Below are 20,568 nucleotides of genomic sequence, written 5' to 3' on the forward strand. Positions count from 1 at the left end.
AAGGGGGAAAATAAATTAAAAAACAAAACCCTAACTAGGAAGTATCCATTACCCACATTTAGGCCAAAAGGATGAGCTGCCATGTAACTATTAATAAAGTTTGAACAACAAGTAACAAACAGGAAGAGGCCTGTGTGAGCTTCTTAGATGATAAACCGCTCAGCAGAGAAGGTTTTTGCAACACAGTTCCTCCATGTTAGTAGTTTTCAGACACTCAGAATAAAAAATTTCATTGGGTTTTTTCACTGGTATTCCTATTTGCAGCTAAACCCCAGATATTTTTAAGAATTTGTTTGGTAATTACAACAGTTTGGATGACTAGGAAATGTGTGAATATCATGAAAATGCCATTATTTATTAAAAGAATAACTAGAATATAACTGCTCAACATAAAAAGTTACCAGATTATTCTCTGCATATTTTAAACATATACACATGACAGTCAAACCCCAAGACTCCTTAAGAATCTCCCTTCCCCCTGTTGAGGAACAGCTCCTTTGAAATCCAAACCTGAGTTGCTTTGATGCCCTGTTTGGAGCAGCATCCACATATGGAGTTACAGAAGCAGATTTTGTACTCCCCACATCTCCTGCCCAGTCCTATGCTTCTATGTGTGCACAGCATGGTTACAGTCCTACAGCTTTGCACTGCTCTGCTTCACAGCCAGGGGTATTTATTTGGCCCAAATCTATTTTTCCCGAGACCAGATTAGAAAAGTTTTGGATGGCTACTTCTGTTGGTGGTTTAGATTCGCAGGTACATGTGAGTCAACACAAAAGTCATAACTCAAAATCGCCTTTTTTCCTAGTTGCAGGATAATGTGATGAAAATAAGGTTTTCAAGTAAGAATGACAAGAGTTAACATACCTTTGAGTGTGTTTTACTTTTTAGCTTTGTTCCTTCTCATCACAAGCCTTTCCAGAACAACAAATACTGCAAACAGACAACTCTCCCAAATGCAGACAGTATCACAGTTGAAATGCAGCCAGAAATCACACATTTGTCTGCTATAACACACACCTGTCAGGCATTATTGAAGAAGTCACTAGATTACTGAAAGTGGGCAAAATTAAGAAGTGCTAATGGCAGGCATCATTGAAAGTAATCTAATCTTTACTACTCGTGAGTGCAATTTAGTTGCTTCAACCTTTATATTATGCCATGCAACTTCCTTATCTAAGGATAACTGCAGCAAACTGTTCATTCTGCCAATTTAGAAACCTTTCCATACACGCAACAGCAGCAGAGCCTTTTGAATCCTTTTTTCAGCATTTTGGAAGAAGCTGGGAAATGACATACCTGAGAGACCTAAACTTCTAAAAATGAGTACATGTGGTATTTTAGAGAGAGCAGTCCAGGTGTCTCAGATCCCTCACCTCTGCCTTCTCAGCAGCTCATCAGACATCACTACAATTACGGTCCCTCCCTTTATTTCACATCTCATCTGAACAACAGAAATATTGATACATTACTTGAAAAAATTACAAATTTAGAAACAAATAGCTCAGAGTAACTTAGGTCAGAGGTCCTATTTTTAGGATGAGAGTGGAGCCACCACTTACAAATTGAGAGGTATTGTTCAGGCAGCAAGAACTAAAAATACTTTGATAAACATCCCCTTGAGTCAAAACGCTCTTTATTCTTCAAAGGGTGGTCTTATTGCTGTGGCTGATTTACCATTTTAAGGTTCCATTCAACAGGTCTACCGGACAAGAAATTTTAAAGAATTAAAAACAGCAAGCCTTTTCAACTGCATGGTGTTAAAAAAAAAAAAAAAAAAGCTCCCCTGGATCTCAAGACATGCACCAGACACCCTTCCATGAGTTACAGCAGGAGTGTCAGTGCTGACCTGGCATTAACAAGCACATCTCATCTGGGTTATGATCACTAATGCTGGTCCATCTGCAGGGGTGTCCATCAGGAGACAGGTATCCATCATGTGAGAGGAGACTTGGTGAGGCTTCCAATCCTTTCCTGACACAAGATCTGCTGTTGGGTACTCGGGGACATTCTCCAGCTGCTACTGCATGAACAAGATACTGAAGGCCATCACCACACAGCATACGGCCACGTAGGGGCTCTTCCGCTCACCTGGAAGGAGGAGAGAGAACCCAGAACAAACAAAACTCAGGCATGGCTAAACAGACCCAACTGCTCCTAGTCTAATGCTGTAATTCTGCCACAGCACGTGCAAATTGATATTCAACATTTCTAGCTGGAGAAAGCAGACAAAAGTACAGCTGGGTATTCACAAAGAATATGCACGAGCAGTGCGGAAACTCAGATGCAGGACAGGTTATTTTGCTACATAAAAACAGAGTTGGGGCTTTTTGCTTTAAGAGAGGGATTTATAAACAAGGCATGGAGTGACACGACAAGGGGGAATGGCCTCAGGCTGAAGGAGGGCCGGATGGGATGGGATATTGGGAATTCCTGGCTGAGGGTGAGGGTGGGGAGGCCCTGGCACAGGATGCCCAGAGAAGCTGTGGCTGCCCCTGGATCCCTGGAAGTGTTCCAGGCCAGGCTGGACAGGGCTTGGAGCAACCTAGCGTAGTGGAAGGTGTCCCTGCCCATGGCAGAGGGTGGCACTGGGTGATTTTGTGTCTCTAGGAAAGGCCCATGTAAGGGCTTCCATCTCGCCACAAACCACCTTTTCTGAGGTGCTGCTACTTCCTAGTGCCAAAGTCAGGGGGCAGGCAGTGTAAAGTTGCCCAGGACACCCCGTTTTTGCTGGCTCTGCTCCTCTGTGGCTGTTCAGGAGCTGTTCTGTGTCAGCTGAGGTCCAGCTGCTGCTGTCTGAGCCTAGTACCTGACACCTGCAGAGTGAATCTTCTGTGCAGGGTGTCATGCAGCAGCCAGAGCTGTGAGCTCACAGCTGCCCAGACAGGGCCAGGTGCCTTTTGCTTCACTAAGAAGACATAACATTGTTAGCACGTGGAGAGGGTCTGGTCCACAGATTTCCATGATAAAAATGGTCAGCAGATCACAGAAGTTGCACAGACAACTCTATTTTCCAACTCTTTCAAATTGGTGTCACATTTTCCCAGGGCAAAGTGTGGATGCAAGTTAAGTTTACTCCATTAATAGACTTTTATCTGGTGGCAAAAACAATCATGGGAGATCTATTCCCACCCATTTCGTACAGGATAGAACATTACAGAGGTCTCTTTTTCACCAAGAAAAAAAAAGATTCTTAGGTGGAGAACTGTAACACAACCAGGGAAACATCAGTAATGTTAATTAGACTGGTACCTACTTATATGAGCACCTTCTCCATTAATTTACAAGATGTTTTTACACTTGAACTTTATTCTTCATGGTTCCACTGAATTCTCCTTGCAGAAACCAACAGTGGATGGTACCCTCCAGCCGAAAAAACTGCCAGGGAGTGTTAATATTGAAACTGGTGTCTTTGAAGTGAGGAGATCCCTGTTTTTACACATTCAGAAGTATGAAGACAGAACTGGGGCTGTTTGCTTTAAGCAAAGTTCAATTTCCCTTTGCTGTGTGAGGTCTTTTGTCTTTACAAACTACCTTATCAGAGACACAGTTTTCAGAGAAAAATTAAAGGAAAAAACCCACAAAGGCTCCCAAGTCTAGCATGGTGCAATTTTAATGAAAAAAAAATCTTTCCTTTTACCAGCAGGACCTTGAAATGTAGGGGGAACAAACTTTCCACAGTAAAAGAAAAATAAAATACTTGCAGTGACACCTCCCATACGCAGGATTGACTGCCCAGTGACATTACAAGATGCTGTCATGATCTGGCATATATTTAATTAAACTTCAAATAACTGAACAAATTAATGTCTGCAGTTTCACATCTGTTTAAAATAAATTTTGAGGAAGTCCAACTCCTACGGTTCAGGGTATTACAATTTTCATATGGGTTATGCTTTTCTGCTCTTAATTTTCTTAAAAGAGAAATCACCATGTGGCAGGATTAAACATTATTTTGCACAACTTTGTAAATATGTAACCACTTGCCTGTGATTAAGATCTTATGTATATGTGAAAAGGTTGTTTAAACATACCAGGGATGTGAAATGTAAAGGAAACCAGTAGACATTTTCATTTTTAAAACCTAGACTTTCTACTTGCCTTTGTGATTAACACATGTAAAATGACAGGAATCATCTCCAAAGCCCGTTTTTTACTTCTTAGTCTAAAAGAAAGTCAAAGTGGTCCACTCTAGATGCAAGTTGCAAAAGAAACAGAGCAAATTGAAAAAAATATCGCCACACTTAATTAACTACACAGAAGATGGCAAAACCAAGGTAAGGTGAGGTATATATACTCTTCAACCTTGAAAAAATCCTAAAGCAGCTGAATTTTTACATTTATTTTCACTGGTATAGCTCAAAATCCATTTCTGACAGCTGCCACCTTCCCAGTATCTTTCAATTACAGCATTAAAATTGGTTCTGCTATGTCTATTATCTAAATAGGACAGTATCTGCAATCATTTTAACAACTGGTCCTCACCAAAAACCCTATTTTTTGTGTCAATGCTTTTCTGACATCCTGTAAAATGTTCTGCCTGGGAATGCAGAAATGGAATCATACAGGATTTCTTTAGGTTCAGTGACAAGTAGGAGGATCTAGAATTACAAGTTCAAAGTTTCTGCTCTGAATTAACAATGCAATTTGAACACTGAAGACGGTTTGTAGGGTTTTTTTTCTAAATTGTGGATATACCTTAATGTTAAGACTAAATTTCTATTGCATACTCCAATTTCCTTCTCAAAACAAATTCAAGGTAAGGATTAAAATAAATATAAAACCAGTGTTATGGGAAAATGTCAAAAATCAGATAGAGCTGATCAGCCTGTGCACAGATGTCACTTGACACGAACAGCATTGTGTAACTCAAAAGTGCACAGAAGCTAAGTAAAGAAAGGAGAAGAAAAAAAGCCACATTTATGCTTGAACAGAACCTTAATGCATTACAAACTCCATGTTGTTTTATTACTATATGGTAAATATCTGTTTTTTCAACAGTCCATTGTACCTTCAAACAGAATGCAGTTTATAAGAAATCACTGATTTCTTCGCATGTTAGAAACACACCCTTGGTTATTTCACGTGGCAAGAAAGGCAGAAGACTATTGAAAATATAACATCAGATACATGAACTGACAGGAAACAATGCAGGATTTCCATGATGCTGATCTAAGAAAGCAAGATCCTGCCCCCTTATTTCATGGAGGTTAAAACCTGCATTTTTGAAGACAAAGGATGTGTATGGTTTTCACTGCTATATGGCAACATTATCCTAATAAATTATGCTAGAAATAAGACTGATCCTAAGGATTTTGAAAGGAAAAAAAAAAAGAAGAATTACCAATCCTGGCGCATTTCCAGAATATCCCCAACAGTCTGTAAAGATAAAATAAACTCATTAAGCTCTCAGTTTAATACACAAAAGTCAACTGAATTTCTTTTTTTTTATTTTAAAACAATCTGAATTGACAGTAATTTGTCAACTTGACTCTCTTCTGAAAACCAGAAAACAGCAGAAACCTGACAATAAGGATAGAGACTATGAATTACTGAAGTGGCAAAGTTCTAAGTCTTGCTGGGGTCTTTTTGCATGCAAAGATGCACCTAACTCAGTCTGTGTTCCAGATCTAAAGACTTCATCAAAACCCTGTATTTATTTACAATAAAGGACCCAAGATAGAAAATTTTGTAAAGAAAAAATCTTCCCAATTCTTCTGGTTTTTTTTTTAATTCCTTTACCAAAGTTTACCTTGCTCATGTCTCTCTTGTGCTGCTTGCCCAGGAAGTGAAAGAGCAATGGAGAAGAACAGAATTCAACGCAGGGAACATCTAAAAGGATGTCACAAATCTACAATTTCTCTGTGTAACTAAAATAATCTCCTACTGTTCACTCCAGAGGAGTATGGACTGCTTCAGGATCTGAGGAAGGCAAGGGGAACAATACTGAGGTGTCCTGTGCAAGATGACAGATTTTATCCCTTCAAAGGTTGTCTGCAGGAAGGTTTCCTTCATAGTACGGCACAGAACACTGTGGGGAAGCACTAGGAGAACTAGGCCATCAAGCAGCCAGTAGATACAATCCCAAAAATAATGTCCTGAACTCACACCCACAAAGCTTTGATTGTCTTTGCCCTTTTTTGGGCTCTGAGAGTTGCTTACTTCTAACACATTTAAATGCAGACAAATGGGCTTGGGCTACTTGCTCTTGCATACTTGAGCAGCCAACATACCATGCAATCTTATTTCTCTGCTACTTCCATTTTATGTCCTCTTTTACGGTCTTGGTTTACTTCAGCATCTCTCTATTTACCAGCCTCTATTTCAGGGACAAAGATTCACTGTTGGGCAGGTGAAGCCCAAGTGTGGCAGCAAGTGACTGAGGTCTTCAAACTGAAAGTGAAATGCTTTTTAGCTTATGTACCCCTTGCTGGCCAATTCATCATGAATGGCATTTCACTTCCATCTTTAGAAAACAGGCATTTTCATCTGTGCTTTAGATTTTAGTTTTACTTCAAACAAAATACATACACACATACATATTTGGGTTTGACTATATTTCTGTATAGCCAAAGCTCTTTTTTTTCTGCTTTTATGTAGCTCTAAAAGCAGAAGTAATGATCCCTGCATATAGACCATCACACAATTCCAGGCTAAGAGGTCATACAATACAGTAACCTGAAGACATCTATGCACTTTTTGAAGATGTGTGCAGGTAGAAAGGCATTCATGTGTGAATCTTATACAACAAAATACACAGACCTGAAGTGCTCTATCAGGTTCTCAAAACTGCTGCTCACTCTCAGTAAAATTAAAATTTACTGACTGCATGTTGCAAAACCAACAGAAAAACTTCCACAGCCCTGCTTCTCATATTGCCATCTCTCAAATGCTTGCCCAGGAGCTCAAAGAATTAAACTATTACCATTCTTTTCCTATACTTTTGAAGAATCTTGCATGGGAAAAAGAGTATCAACCCTTTCAAGCAACCTGGAAGTCTGTTAAATTTGCCTCACAATCTCAACAAGATTATTTTTTCCTGTTCTTAGGAACTTCTTGACTTCTTGCATTACTTCACATTGCACTGCAAAACCCCCTTGGTGAAAAGAGAATCTTTCCTACCCGATGTCAAAACAAAAGATGGGCTTCACCAGCTGCCCTTAAAAACTGCAATTAACAATTTATGAACCTGAAGCCCCTGACATGAGGACTGACCAGCCTTCCCATGATGACACTAGAACATTTTAAGAGGATTTTGTGCTACTGGAACAGCTCAGTACCTCTGTGCACATAGCCTGCTGCTGAGCAGAAGCAGATTGAATTCTGGACCTTCTGATAATATACCCTCTGGAAGAACTGGGGAGCTCCCAGTTCTGCAGAAAAAGCCTATGCAGACCTCCTGCTCCCCTGGTTTTTCCATTAGTTCTCATCCCAGGTCCACAGCAAGAACCTCTTCAAGTCAAAGCTTGCTTGTTACAGATGTGATGCTGGCTTGAGTAACTCTGCTCCAAAACAACTTCTCCTGCAGCAACTCCTCAGTGTAATTGCAGTACACCTTCTCAGCCCTTATACTCCATCCTTGTTTGGATGCAGGTTAAGGTGTGGGTCTGGCTGGGATATATGCTGCTTTCTGGCAGCCAGAACCCAAATGTGCATGACCTGCTGCATGTTCCTGGCTCTCAGTGTTAAATGCTAAAAACACTCACCATGAAAAGTGGTGGTGGTGGTTATATGGAGACCAGAAAGCCCAAATAAATGGAACCTCCTAAGCTGAGCAGGAGTTGGTGGAGCTTTAGCCAAGGCTGGGTGTGCTGCAAATTGCCATGTGTTCAGCAGGAGAAGCCCAGTGCCACTGCAGGAGGGAGTGAGAGACATCCTCACTGCAACGCTGATGGAAAATCAAAGGAGATCTCTGCTGCACATGAGCTAACACATCTTTCTGGTTAGCAGGGAGGAGAGAATTATGTTGTGGTGCACATTCTCCTCTAGTCAGCATGAAACAGTAAATCTCCACATGCTTTCCCAGCCTTTAACACTGTTGCTCAGGATGGAGCACATGGAAACATTCAGGGAAAATGAAGGTTAAAGGTTCTGTTTGGCTTGGTAGGAAAAGACACACTTTGGCAGAAATGAGGGGGAGGAAATACAGGATTATGAGCATGATGGGTGACATCACTGTGCAACAGCATCTCTCAACCAACAGAAATGTTTCTTCAGTTATTATCAACAGACCCAAATCCTCAGCAAAGTTACCACTCACTTAGAAATACAGTGGATAACTACCAACATTCCTCCTCTCCGTCACTTTAGTATTTTATTGCTACTTTTTTATGCCTTTAATTTGGAGCAGAAATGGTGAGGTAAGAGCATCTCTATGGTAAACTGAAATATCACTAGAACTTGTTTTATCCCACATGTCCAGATATTTCCACTGGAGCACGGAGTACGTTAGAAGAGAGAGATGGGGGCTTAGCACCATATGAGCTCCATGTAAACATCTACCATACAGGAAACAAATTTCATCGCTTCCAGGCCAAGGTTTTATTCTCCAGCACATAGTCTACAAATATATATATATATAAAACAAGATGGTATGTCCTACATCTACATAAATACAAACCTACACATCAAACACCCAACTCCTCCACAGTGTCAGCACCCTCTGGAAACATTTTATGAAGAGAGTTCTATTGTACCCCAGACAGATTTGCCTCAAGAACAAACAGAGTAGCTCTAGATTAAAGGAAATACTCCCTGCAAAGAACAGTACTAAAATTTTAATCAGTAAAATAAACATTCTTACTTCTTACTGTGTGTACCTCATTGACTATTGTGTTATCTTCCAGCAGCAGACACCCAAACTCCCCTTGTCTCCCCACTCCCTGTCTTTCATGAAGTCATCCTTTCTTCCATCTTTATTTCCATCCAAACAAACCTCTCATGTCAGGGGCAATTTCATGGCTTCATATAAAAGGGCGCAATTGTTTTCATGTTCAAACGCCAAATTAAGAAAAAAAAGACTGGCGTACTTTGGGTATCTTACACTGCTAAAATGAAAAAACCTGGGTAATAAAACAGCAACCCCTGAGGTTAACTACAACAAAGGTTTCAGAAGACAAACACTCATGGTTCTTGGTCACAACAGTCTATTTAAAACAGGACACTTCTGAATTTAAATGCAAAAGTGATGGAAGACACAGGAAAAAGGAACATTTTATTTAATAGGAAATGACCTAACAGAAAAAGTGGAGAAGTCAAACACTCAACATCCAAAGGCCTGTCTGTGTTCCCACCTAGAATAACCTCCTGCTTGTACAAATGTCATCTCCTTTGCACTAACCTTAGGTGACAGCATTATTGAAGTTCTGTGGACAGCCTCAGAGGTTTCTGTGTCACAACGGCCCAATGGTTACTTGAAATCTACCACACTTAAATCGCAGTTCTGCTGATCACAGCTAGCACCCATATGATTAAAAAGTTAGGTGTGTAGAAACTTTCAAAAACTCCTCTATTAATTCCTTCATCTTAAAGAATACAACAGACAGACCACACAAGAGGACCATGTTGCTTATTTTAAAAAAATATTTTTAAGAAATATTTAATCTTTTAGTCATAGATTATTGCTAAAGCTGTTGTTCAAACTTGTATCTCCAAAACACCTATCTTGAAAACAAACAAAAAGCCAGTTTTTCTGCTGGTTTCTTACCCATCCTAGGAATCAAATCATCACAACAATAAGCACATGTAGGAGAATGTTTTTTTCTGTCTCTCATTTCTGTATCTCCAGTAAGTATCTAACAACAAAGCTACACATCTAGAAGATTAATAATGCAGCATTAGCAAGGTTAGTGAACTAATAAATTCTTTCAATGAAATTGCAACTAAGTGCTTGCCAATACCTATTGCACTCTTGTGAGGTACAAAATTAAGATTTTTATCTTTAAAGAGAGAAAATTTTCAAAGCAGGATCTGCATTATCACACACTTCATCAGGAGATGCTGAAAGGCTGCAGTTGAAACCACACAGCCTGTGGATGTTTGAAATGCTCAGGCCACATACCCGGTTTTATTTTTGTCCAGCAAGCTGGGAGCCAAGGATCTGATGTAGGCACAGGTACATATGAGCAGCAGGATCACAGTCAGCAGACTCTGGAAGTTGAAGATGGCAGACTACGGAAGAGAATCAAGAAAACAAAGAATTACATCTCTGCAGTGCAGAACTACTCTTGAAGTGGAAGTTCTGGAAAAAAATGGATGACCCCTTAGACAACATCAAAAATGAAACCTACAACGGCCGTGAGCCAGAAAACCTTTGCATCAATGGAATATGGTGGTAGTAGTGAAAGTAGAGGTGAGGACTGACTGGCAAGTAAACCAGCAGAAGCCAAGACAAAAAGTAACACAAAATGCGCAGGAGGTTTGTTAATAAACCATTTTTTAAAGGCTACAGGCCAAATTTAACAGATTTGTAGAAATATATACAGTAAAGCCCACCTGAACTATGATAACTGATTACTTTGATTTTCAAATAATGTTCTGATTTTAAACTGAAAACATCTTTATTGTAAACACACTTTCAGAAGTGCTAGTTACATGGTAAATTCTGACCAAATGAGTGAAACTGCCTTAGGATTGAGAAGCAAAGTTCTACTGATGATAGGAAACACTGATCAGCCTAGTGGCAGTGAGACAATTCTTGAGAAACTGCTGCAATATTTGGCAATTTACTAAAGTGCAAAGTATCAGCAATAGGCAGAAAGTGCATCCCATAAACTTTTTTTTTTTTATGGTTTTGGGGTTTCTCCTAAGTGTCTCAACTGACATTCTGGTCAGTGTAACCTCTTACACCAGGTGGTATAAGAGGAAATTGCTTACTTCAAAAAGCTTTATTTTACCTTCACCCTGCTACGCTCATTTGCAAATCTAATCTAGTGTGAGCTCCAAAAAAAAAAACCAAACCAAAACAAAAAACACACAAAAAACCCAAAAAACACCAACACCAACCAAAAACCAACAAAACTCAAAGAAAATGCAGTAAATTCACTCTTTGCTCTGGAATTCTGATGAACTTCTGTCTCCTGTGTTCCCACTGCTCAATCCAGCTGGCCAAGTAGTGGTATCTAATTAAAGGTAAATATTTAGCACTTAGGAAGGGATATTCCATTGGCATTTCCTTCTCCAAGCATATTTTAGGGCACATCAGAGCCTTCAATTCCACACAGCCTGAGGCACGCCTCTGTTGATGTGCATGTGCTTTCTTCCTATGTCACAAAATTATAATGTTTTGCAGCTTCGCTAGCTAATGAGAATTATAAAAGAAAATCACAATATTCTAGTTCAATACGGCACTAGCAGGAAATTAGGAGAGAAAAACGATAACCTCTAGTAGAAGGAAAGCCATTGCAACACACACAAGTGTTCCGATACTGAGATCAAAAACCTGGTGACCAAAGCCCCTCAGAATCAACAACAAAACAAAACACCTTAGCATATTTAGAAGTCTTCATGAATCATATGAACTCCAGAATATACACAGAGATGCCAGTCTGAATACATGCTTTAGGCAGGGTTAGCTACCTACAGTAACTTCAGTATCTAACTTAATGGGGTCCAACAGGTCACTGTGTTAAGAAGCATCATTACAGAGATTGCTCTGACTCTGCACCCTGGACAGGAGAGATTTCAGCATGCCTGAAACCCACCCTTTCTGTGAGGGAGCAGTGATCCCACACCAAAGCCAGTCCTGTCCCAAGCATGAGGCTGCTTGGTTTTGTCTCTCCTGCACCACAGCCTTTGCTAAAACATGTTTAATTTAGCATTTTAGCTCAGCTAGCCACCCCTTCTGCCTGATCATGTCATAAATAATGGACAGACTCTTCGCAAAAGACAACACGCTGCCATCCCTAGCAGCAGCCTCTGGAGCCTTTTCTGCCAGCTTGAAACCAGGGAAGTCTCAATTCCCCCTGGCTCCTGTGGGTCTAGGAACGCAGCAGGGCCGGATCCAGGAGCGGCTGCCTCTCAGCATAGCCAGATACTGCCTATCAACTGATTAATTTGATCAGTCCTGCGGGACAGACAGCTGCTCTGACAGCTCACAGCCCCATGCCTGCCAGCCACCCGTTCCCATGAATTCCTGCAGCTGCTTCCCAAGGCAGCACCGGGCACTCTGACACTGCAAAACGGCAGAAGGGCACACTTGCTTCCTCTTAAGCAGGGGCTGTAAATGTATACTCATGAAATGTGCTATCAGTCAACCAACTGGGGCACTATAGAATCATATATAATTGTTCTTTGTTGGGGTCTTCACGTGCTTCCCCAAACATTCATTGCCGTAATTGCATCTGCCCTTCCACTAAAGTGTGCTCTGAGTGACACGTTTATCTGCACAGCCTCTTTGAAAGGACAGATGTGAGCATTCCAAAACTTGCTTACAATTTCTGGAAATGAGAATTTATTCCTGAATTAGACGGCTTCACTCTTCACATCTGAAGTAATTCTCATGGCCCAGCTGAATTCATAGAAAGCGGAAACCTACATCTGGCTGCTCCAACTGATGTAATTAAAAGCTGCTGCAAGAGTTATACATGGCTCAATATCCTTTTAAAAACCACTACGTTCACGTACCAAGCTCCTTGGACAATGTAGATGTGTTGCTGTTCATCTATTCAGACTGGGTTCCTCTGATGCAAACGTATTAATTGAAATTTTTGACTTGTGTTGACTGCCTTACAGTAGCTCCTGCGAGCTTCATTCCCACTACAAAGTGATCTCAGCACATGGAGAAACTGGTGGTGTCTCTTAGACTGTGTCCCCATGAGGGTGAAATGACACCTACCTTCCTAAGACTCATGCTGCATCACCAGAAAGAACCAGCACTGGCATTTTATTCTGGTTTTAGATAGTGCAAGCTTTAATAACACAGGCTGAAATTTTCTGTATCTGCATTTGGTGCATTTCTGACATAGTGGGAACACCTCAGTTGCTCCATTCTGTGTCATTCCCCTTGTGGCCCCTCCTGTGTGGAGCACCACCACATCAACTGCAGCACTAATGAGGTATTGTATGCACCTGAACTTGCATGAGCAAAGTTTTTTCCAATGTCTTTGGAAATTTAAGACCACGAACTTCAGCTTTGAGAGCTACATGCCCAAAGGCTATTTTAAATCCTTCCCAAAACCAGGTCTTTAAAAAAAGCTTCAGTATTATTTCCTGATTATAACGTATCTCAGTAAAAATTCCATATAATAAAACATAAAGAATTAATACTCCTGAAAGTTTTCTTGTGTTGGGTTTAACAGCAGTGGCTTGTACAAAAATAAATACTCATGGGATTATACAGTAGTTGGAAATCAAGTAGTACAGCTAGGGTGTCTGAATGTACTCCCATCTGAGTATAAAATGAAGTTTAATGCACTTCAGTAAGTGTGGATTTAAAGTTAAAAGTTACCTATGGGGCTGTGACAGGGAATCTTCACAACAACTGCACAGCTCCTGTAAACCTCATTATAGACAAAGTTGTCCTTCAGCATTAAATTTACTACACCTCGGCAGAAGAAAAAAGCAGCAGCGCAGAGCTCTGGTTAACAACAGGTCTTGCAGTTCACAAGAGTATTTAATTAAATATGCAGGAATAGCCATAGTTAATGCTCTAATTCTAAACACTTTTCTGCACTGACAACAACAGCCATAGATAAGACACTGTAACTTATCCATCTCTGCAGTTTTCACTCACTCCATTATCCCAATATTCTCTGCTTCAGACATAGTTCTCTGTCCTTGCAGCCAGCAATACGCTCACAAACCATTTACTGATGCAACCCTTGGGTAGCAGAGTAATAAATCACACCCTAGGTTTCGCTGCAACTCTGTGTGTCACAAAGGACCTGCTGATTTTCCCCTTACCCTATACACTTTTGTTTAAAATTAACCAGCCAGTATCACGGTTCCAGGGGAAATGAAACGTGCAGGAGGAGAACATAAATCCTATACTGCTGTCCTTCTGGCTTGGTAGAAAGCCTAACACAAAAGCTCTCTGAGTTTATCTCAGCAGACTTAGCACTGAAACCAAAGCTTAACCTTCCCTAGTCTTTAAGTATTTATAAAATAATTATTTTATCTCTGACTGCAGCGTGACCACGATGATTTCATCCATCTGTGCTATAAAAGCAGAGGCCATAATAATGCCAGCAAGTTGCAAAACTTTGCCCTGTGGTTACTATTACAATAACTAATTTATGTGGGCAAACACAGATAAATAACTGGAATATTTTAAATGAAGTGTAATCTTTGCATAATACACTGCAGAATATTCATTCTTTCTAGAATGGTTTTCTTTTCTTTTTGTCCCCAATATAATAAAGTTGATGAATGATTATGTTTTCTGGAGCCAAATATGGATACCCAACCATTCAGCTGCCTTTCTCATACTGGAATATGAGCAAGAGCTTACATACTGCAGTTGAACTTCAGTTAAGCAAGACCTGATAAAAATTTCATAATAGAAAAGTTAAATCTAGCTATGAAATTTTAATGAAAAGGGCCTTACAAAGCTTAAAAAGAATATGCTTATTATCTAGGGTTTCCATTAGGCCCTGCAATTCTTATTTTGTCAGTAAAAACCGAATTTTTAGGAGTATAATACTGAGAAAAATAATAGGATATAAATCACATAGTACTACTCCCAACCTGAAAGCCAAAGCGATTGCTAAAAACTAATTAAAATAGGCATCTAATTGTATTATTTCCCAACCAAATTTTTTTAAAATATTTTTCCCATTGCTGCCGAATGCAATCTGATCAAAATGAATGGAAAACAAGCATTTGTGAAAGAGGTATGCTAATCAGCACTATAAAAAATTACCGGAAGTGCAAATTAGTTAGGTTTGAAGCAATTATTGGCAGAAGTATACAACAAAAGTAGGCAAGGTGTGTTAGTAAGTATCCAAATACCAGCCAGTGCAGTTGTTCCAGCATAAATAGGGGTTTTTACTTTGGATTTACAACATTCTCCTCAATGTTTCATTTCCAAAGAAAGTACAATATTTAATGTTCATTCAGATTTCTGTATAAAATATGTATTTTTGCACTCGCAGAACGTAAGGCTTGATTAGAGAAATAGGGAGCTTTTCTCCTAGTCGTTTCCTGGAGAAGTACATTGTGAAGTTTAAATGGCAGGTACAATTAATATATATGCTTTCCAGTCAACTGAAGACTAATACATCTATTTAAAACATAACCAATCTCCTCAAATAATACAACAATTAATTAAAAATATGGACACAGCTGCCCTCTCCTATAAAAAGCTCTTGACTTCTACACATCTAGGATTTTTACTGTAATTCAAGTCCACAGACCAGCAGTGGAAAGACACCTCAAGGCGATGATGCTGGAATTTCACTCTTGCTTGAATTCCTTCCTCTTTGCCCCTCTTTCAGTTTGAAAACTGAACTTTAGCTGCAAGCTGCTAACGGATTCAGCATTTCACCAAAATATCTTACTATAAAAAACAAAGTGGCTATTAAAGTCTTTTACCAGGGTCACTGTAGCACAAAGGTGTGCATGTCCACAGATTACTAAACAATCAAAGAATTAATGTCGATATGACAGTACAAGCTTGTAATACTTTTTCTCTCAGGTCTTCTCTGTAGATTATGCAGCTTTAAATTCTACAGAGATATTTTCCCTCTGCTGTCTTGCCCCATTAGATAAAAGCAATTATTTTAAATAACCCCTTTTTTTTAAAGTGACTCTCCTGTCTGAATTGCACATTACCCTGTTTAGTTCACCACAAATACACTACTGAAACTGAAAAACCAGTAAAACCTCTGTGTGTGAATGGAAGAGGTAAGAGTAATACTAAAGCACACTTTGAATCAGGTGACATCCTTCCTGTAACAAAAGCAGCATGCAAAAACCAGAAGTTTGTAACCGAAGGTGTTACAGGAATGTAAACATGGCCATAGAAGAACTCAAAGTTCTCAAAAAGAAAGATACATTCTAATTTATCTAAGAACTACAAAACAGAACTGTAAATATTTTATGTATACTATTTACCAATTTTTTTGTTGTTGTTGATTCACAGAAGAACCATCTCTTTCGAGCACGGAAAACAAGTATCAGAAGAAAAAATACTTAGTCAAGAAACAGTGACAGGTTCTGCTAAGTCTGTCATGCCCCCTGGCCCTGGGCAGGTCCCCAGCACCCCTGCAAGTCTCTTGTTTGGCAGAGGTTCAGCTGCATGATTTGAATATTTAGCATCTGGAAGACAGGTAATATTCATCACAGCTCTTCCCACCTTGTTTCCACAGTCACAAGGCTGAAAACCAAAAACTTTTGTTGAGTTTGAACACCCAGCTCTCTGCATTAGCAGAAAAACATATTCACTGCTGCATCTGTTACAATGAATGTGTGTGGTGTCTAACGCTGCAGGCAACCAACAAATTAAATTGTGACATTCACTTTTTTATGGCACTCAGCAAAGAAATGGTTTCTCACAAGTGTCATTCTGTTACACTCACTGCGTCCTGTTCTTCCAAAAAGAGACCATCTTACATTGACAGAGTAATTTCTTCAGTTCAATAATCACAGAAATAAAACATTACATCATCCTCTAAGATGACAGAAGTATCTACACTGAAAACTTCAAGTGAAATAAATTCACAATACAAAGACACTTCATGACTGTAAGATGACCTAGAAGACATTTTTAAACCTATGTACCTTTAGGTCACGATAAAAACAAAGCTCTTAGCAAATCTGAATCAGGATGGATTCCTTTTGTAACTTTGAATAAGAAAAAAAAAAAAATCTTTGTACTTGAAGACTCCTGAAAGCTCTTTTTTGAGAGTAGTGTCTTGGGTTCTGGTGTGTTTATATCCGACAGCTTGGTTTGAAATAATATTTACTAATGAATGTTTTTACAATTGGCTCTATGAGCAACTCCCCTTCCTTCTATAAACACCACACTAAGAGAGCAACAAAGATGTCACAGAAATGTTTGTCCTTGTGGAAAGTTCCCAAATCAATTTTTGGATAGTAATGTGGGGCCAGGAACAGCCCCAACCAGAAGGAGATGGGGAAGAAGCTGTTTTGGTCAAGTTTTATGAACTTCTTTTAAATTTCCTTCATCACCAAATTTTGTCTGAGTGTAACTTCACCTTGCTGTGGTGAAGGAAAGTGAAGACCACACTTCAGGAGGTGAGAGGCTTGTCATTAATTTTAATATTACCTTTGGCTTCTTCCCTCTCTCCATCCATGCATGTGGCAAACTTTGAAGCCCACCAGGAAAACTTCCGTCAAGCTTTCAGATGTAAAATCCTGAAAGCTGGCAGGACAAACTGACTTGTGGAAGTCAGCAAGCAATATACACTTTGCTCTTAAATAAATGAGGGAGCTGTGCATCCCTCACTACCATTTCCAGTGAAAATCCTTCCAATCCACTGAGAAGCTTCTACTGGCTTCCATAGCTGCGCTTAGTTAAAATAGTGAGGGTTTTGCTTTAAGTTAAAATGGTGAGTTTTTTTCCTATCCTCTGGCAGTGAAGAGGAAAAAAAAGTTTCTGCTTTCACATAAAAGACAAGACAGGTAAAAGTCAGCTTAGAGATGTATACATATATATATATATCTATATGTACATATTTTTGTTTTCCTGTTTGGCAGCAGCTGGCCATTCACCCAGCACAAGTTTTCATCTGCTTAGCAAAGAAGAGACGGTAAGGAAGCCTGAAAAACAATGGGATAAAAATTTTCCAAGGGATAAAGTCCTTTGGAAATCACGCTTCAGAAAATTGTTCTATTCAGAGCGCTGCTGCTTTGCTGGAACCGCAGCTCTTACTCTTTGGGCAAGCAGAACAAATAGGAAATGTAGCTCTAATCTCTTCTATTGCAGGACACACAGACAGCAGCTGTTTCTTCTTTCACAGCCAAATATGAGGTCAAAAATTATCTTTTTCCCCCTCTTAAAATGCCTTGACAACAGAGGTGGTATCATGGAGGACCTGAGGTCCTGGACAGTTGCTGCTCTCTTGAAGAAATTAAAAACATCATAAGAACACTGAAGAAACTTATTTTCACCTTATTTTCAACATTTAATCATAAACAAACCATCCTTTGAAGAGTTTCTTGCTTCAGGGTCCTTGAGGCACAGAGTAACCTCTAGCAAGGAACAGGGACAAGTGGAGAAGATAATCGTAACAGGATCTCATACACTTGCCATAATTGTCTTAGATTTAAACATTACCTTTGTTTCTGACTTACTGTTACATATTTGTCATGTATCACTTATAAAATAAATAAAATATAAATGACATAATAATACAGCATTAAAGAATTAGTTTTATTTAATCATTACACTGAGCAACACCAGTGTCTTACCAAGTTCTTTTGCCATTTTCCATCACCTCAAACCTTTTCAAGCTCAATAAAGAAGAGTGAGGTGCTGCTGTAATTCTCTATATTCACCCTTGCATGGCACTGATTAGAGGTCTCTTGCTTTCTGCACATGTGTTTTAGATCTCCTTAGATAATTTAGGCCTCTCATCCTAAAAAAGAAAACGGCCTTTGTTTTCTGCTTGGAGGCCCAGACTAGAGCAGGTTCATCTAAAAGATCTGCCAGGGCATGCTCAGGAAGCAACTACCAGCAATTTCTTGCTGGTGACAAGATCTGGAGCCTGGGAACCCTTTTTTAAACTGAGCCCTAAGAAACTTCAAGCGATACTGATCTTCTCTGTAAATACACAGGAAATAGAGCAATCCTCCATTAAGCTGCACAGCATCCACACAGTGATGGATAACCTGTCAATGCTTACGGGAGGGGGGACCAGGTGATCTCAGAAGGTCCCTTTCAACACAAACCTTGCTCTGATCCTTAGAAAAATGTCAAAAATTCCCATCTTAAAACGAACTCTGTGCTGAAGTTATGCACAAACATGTATTTTGTACAGGAAAAACTTACTTTAACTCTGTTATTACTTTGGTTTTCCTTTTAGGGTTTTAACTCATGTGTTTGCTCTGCTCATATAAACGTTGTTGATACATAAACATTTAATGTATAAACCTCGACTAAGAAAAAGTATTTCATTGCTCAGCCTTAACTGTGACAGAAATGCAAACCCTTCTTTTATGCCACCTGCACAGAAACTGGAAAAATGGGCAGAAAACAAAAAAATAAGCACCAATGTGCCTCTAGACCAACTCTACTTAAAAAGTGTGTATATATTTATGCATTTTTTAAACATATATATATATATATATATACACCCACATTCTTCATGTGTACGGCTTATAGAAAAAGGTATATTGGTAAAATATAATTTTTCAAATATCCAATTATACATTCGCATATACCTATAAATACCTATATAAGCATCTTTATAACCACATATATTTGTTACACACATAATAAACTCCTATATTACCACAGATATTCTATTCCACATTCACTTACCTGCTTTTTATGTATTTACACGATTTAACTATTTATATAACTATGAATAAATGTAAAATTATGTATTTATATGTTAAGCTATATTACATATACTTCTATATTATTAAAAATTATATATGCTGTAGGCATATATTTTTTTATAAATATAAACCAGGACATACATGCCCATACATATATATATAAAAATTCATATATAAATATATATATATACATATATACACAGGATATTTAGCTTTATATATAACCCCTTCAGTTTTCATGAGTAAATGGACCTGAGCCTCTGATGGTACTCCTGAAAAGAAGCCAATGTCGCAGCTCGGAGCACCGCTCTGAGCATGACGTCACATAATCCAACCATGACGTCACGCGGTAAAATGACCTCAGGAGGCTATGAGGGACACGCACAGCACCTGACCGACTTCGCACCGGCTGCTGATGCCCTGCACAGCTACAAAACGGGTCTTTTTCTTGTCATCAACCCCCGATGCAAACCCGCCCCACGCTACTCCCAGCAAAGCCTTGGGGCGGCTCCGCTCCTGCGGGCCGCAGCCTGTGGCGTGAGCGATCTCTGGCGGCCCCACCCGGGTCAGGAGGCGCCGCTGAGGACCTTGCAGGGCTGGGGACCGTGCAGGGCCGCGGAGAGGCAAGGCCGCGGAGGGGCAGGGCCGCGGGAAGGACCCGGTCCCTGAGCGGCCAGGGCCGGGCAGGCCCCACGCTTACCATCGCGCCGCGCTCCGCCACATCACCTTCCGGCCGCCGCGACGGGCGGAAGCCCGCACCGAGCGCCCTCAGCGGGCCGGGGCGCAGGCACGGTCGCCATTGGCTGGCGCCGCCATGGGGCGTCACGATTGGCCAGTGAGACCAGTGGGGGGCGGGACGGACGGGCGGACGCTACGCTGATTGGCTTTCGCGGCTCAGGCGGAAGTGGCGCCGCTGGAGGTAGGTCGGGCGGCCCGCCCAGCGCGCGCCGGCACGGGCGGGACTGAGGGCAGCGTGGAGGGGAGGATGGCCGTGTCCCTGTGTGGGGACGGCCGGGATCGCGGGGGTAACCGCGATCAGCCCTGCAATGACCCCCTCGCGGAGCTGGGGCGGCCCGCTCGTCTCCTGGTGTGGGCATAACCGGG

The 20,568-nt window shown here is 40.3% G+C and overlaps 2 protein-coding genes across 3 annotated transcripts in view; one reads left to right on the forward strand and one right to left on the reverse strand.

Moving 5' to 3' along the window:
* Positions 1–326: 326 nt before the first annotated feature.
* On the reverse strand, positions 327–20,283 carry TMEM167A (transmembrane protein 167A). Its single transcript, XM_063423819.1, has 4 exons — positions 20,165–20,283; positions 10,061–10,170; positions 5,345–5,379; positions 327–2,091 (listed from the first exon to the last, which is right to left on the reverse strand). Exons 1-4 carry the CDS (start codon positions 20,165–20,167, stop codon positions 2,021–2,023), a joined length of 219 nt encoding a protein of 72 aa, XP_063279889.1. The 5' UTR covers positions 20,168–20,283; the 3' UTR covers positions 327–2,020.
* Positions 20,256–20,568, forward strand: part of XRCC4 (X-ray repair cross complementing 4) — a 152,741-nt gene continuing 152,428 nt past the window's right edge. The window contains exon 1 of one of the 2 annotated variants that reach the window (XM_063423817.1): positions 20,256–20,383. Coding sequence is in view for 1 of the 2 variants with exons in the window: in XM_063423813.1 (XP_063279883.1) it covers positions 20,511–20,568 (58 nt within the window). In the remaining variant the exon portion in view is untranslated. The other variant, XM_063423813.1, reaches the window with a different exon arrangement.

This window comes from Prinia subflava, chromosome Z, assembly GCF_021018805.1.
Source record: "Prinia subflava isolate CZ2003 ecotype Zambia chromosome Z, Cam_Psub_1.2, whole genome shotgun sequence".
In the NCBI taxonomy this organism is placed as follows: domain Eukaryota; kingdom Metazoa; phylum Chordata; class Aves; order Passeriformes; family Cisticolidae; genus Prinia; species Prinia subflava.

What these genes read in the sequence shown, in the direction of transcription:
- TMEM167A (XM_063423819.1), bottom strand. An exon ending in CTGGACAAAAATAAAACCGG is followed by an intron (nt 5,380 to 10,060) that starts GTATGTGGCCTG and finishes TTATCTTTACAG; the next exon opens with ACTGTTGGGGATATTCTGGA. An exon ending in CTGGAAATGCGCCAGGATTG is followed by an intron (nt 2,092 to 5,344) that starts GTAATTCTTCTT and finishes TCCTCCTTCCAG; the next exon opens with GTGAGCGGAAGAGCCCCTAC.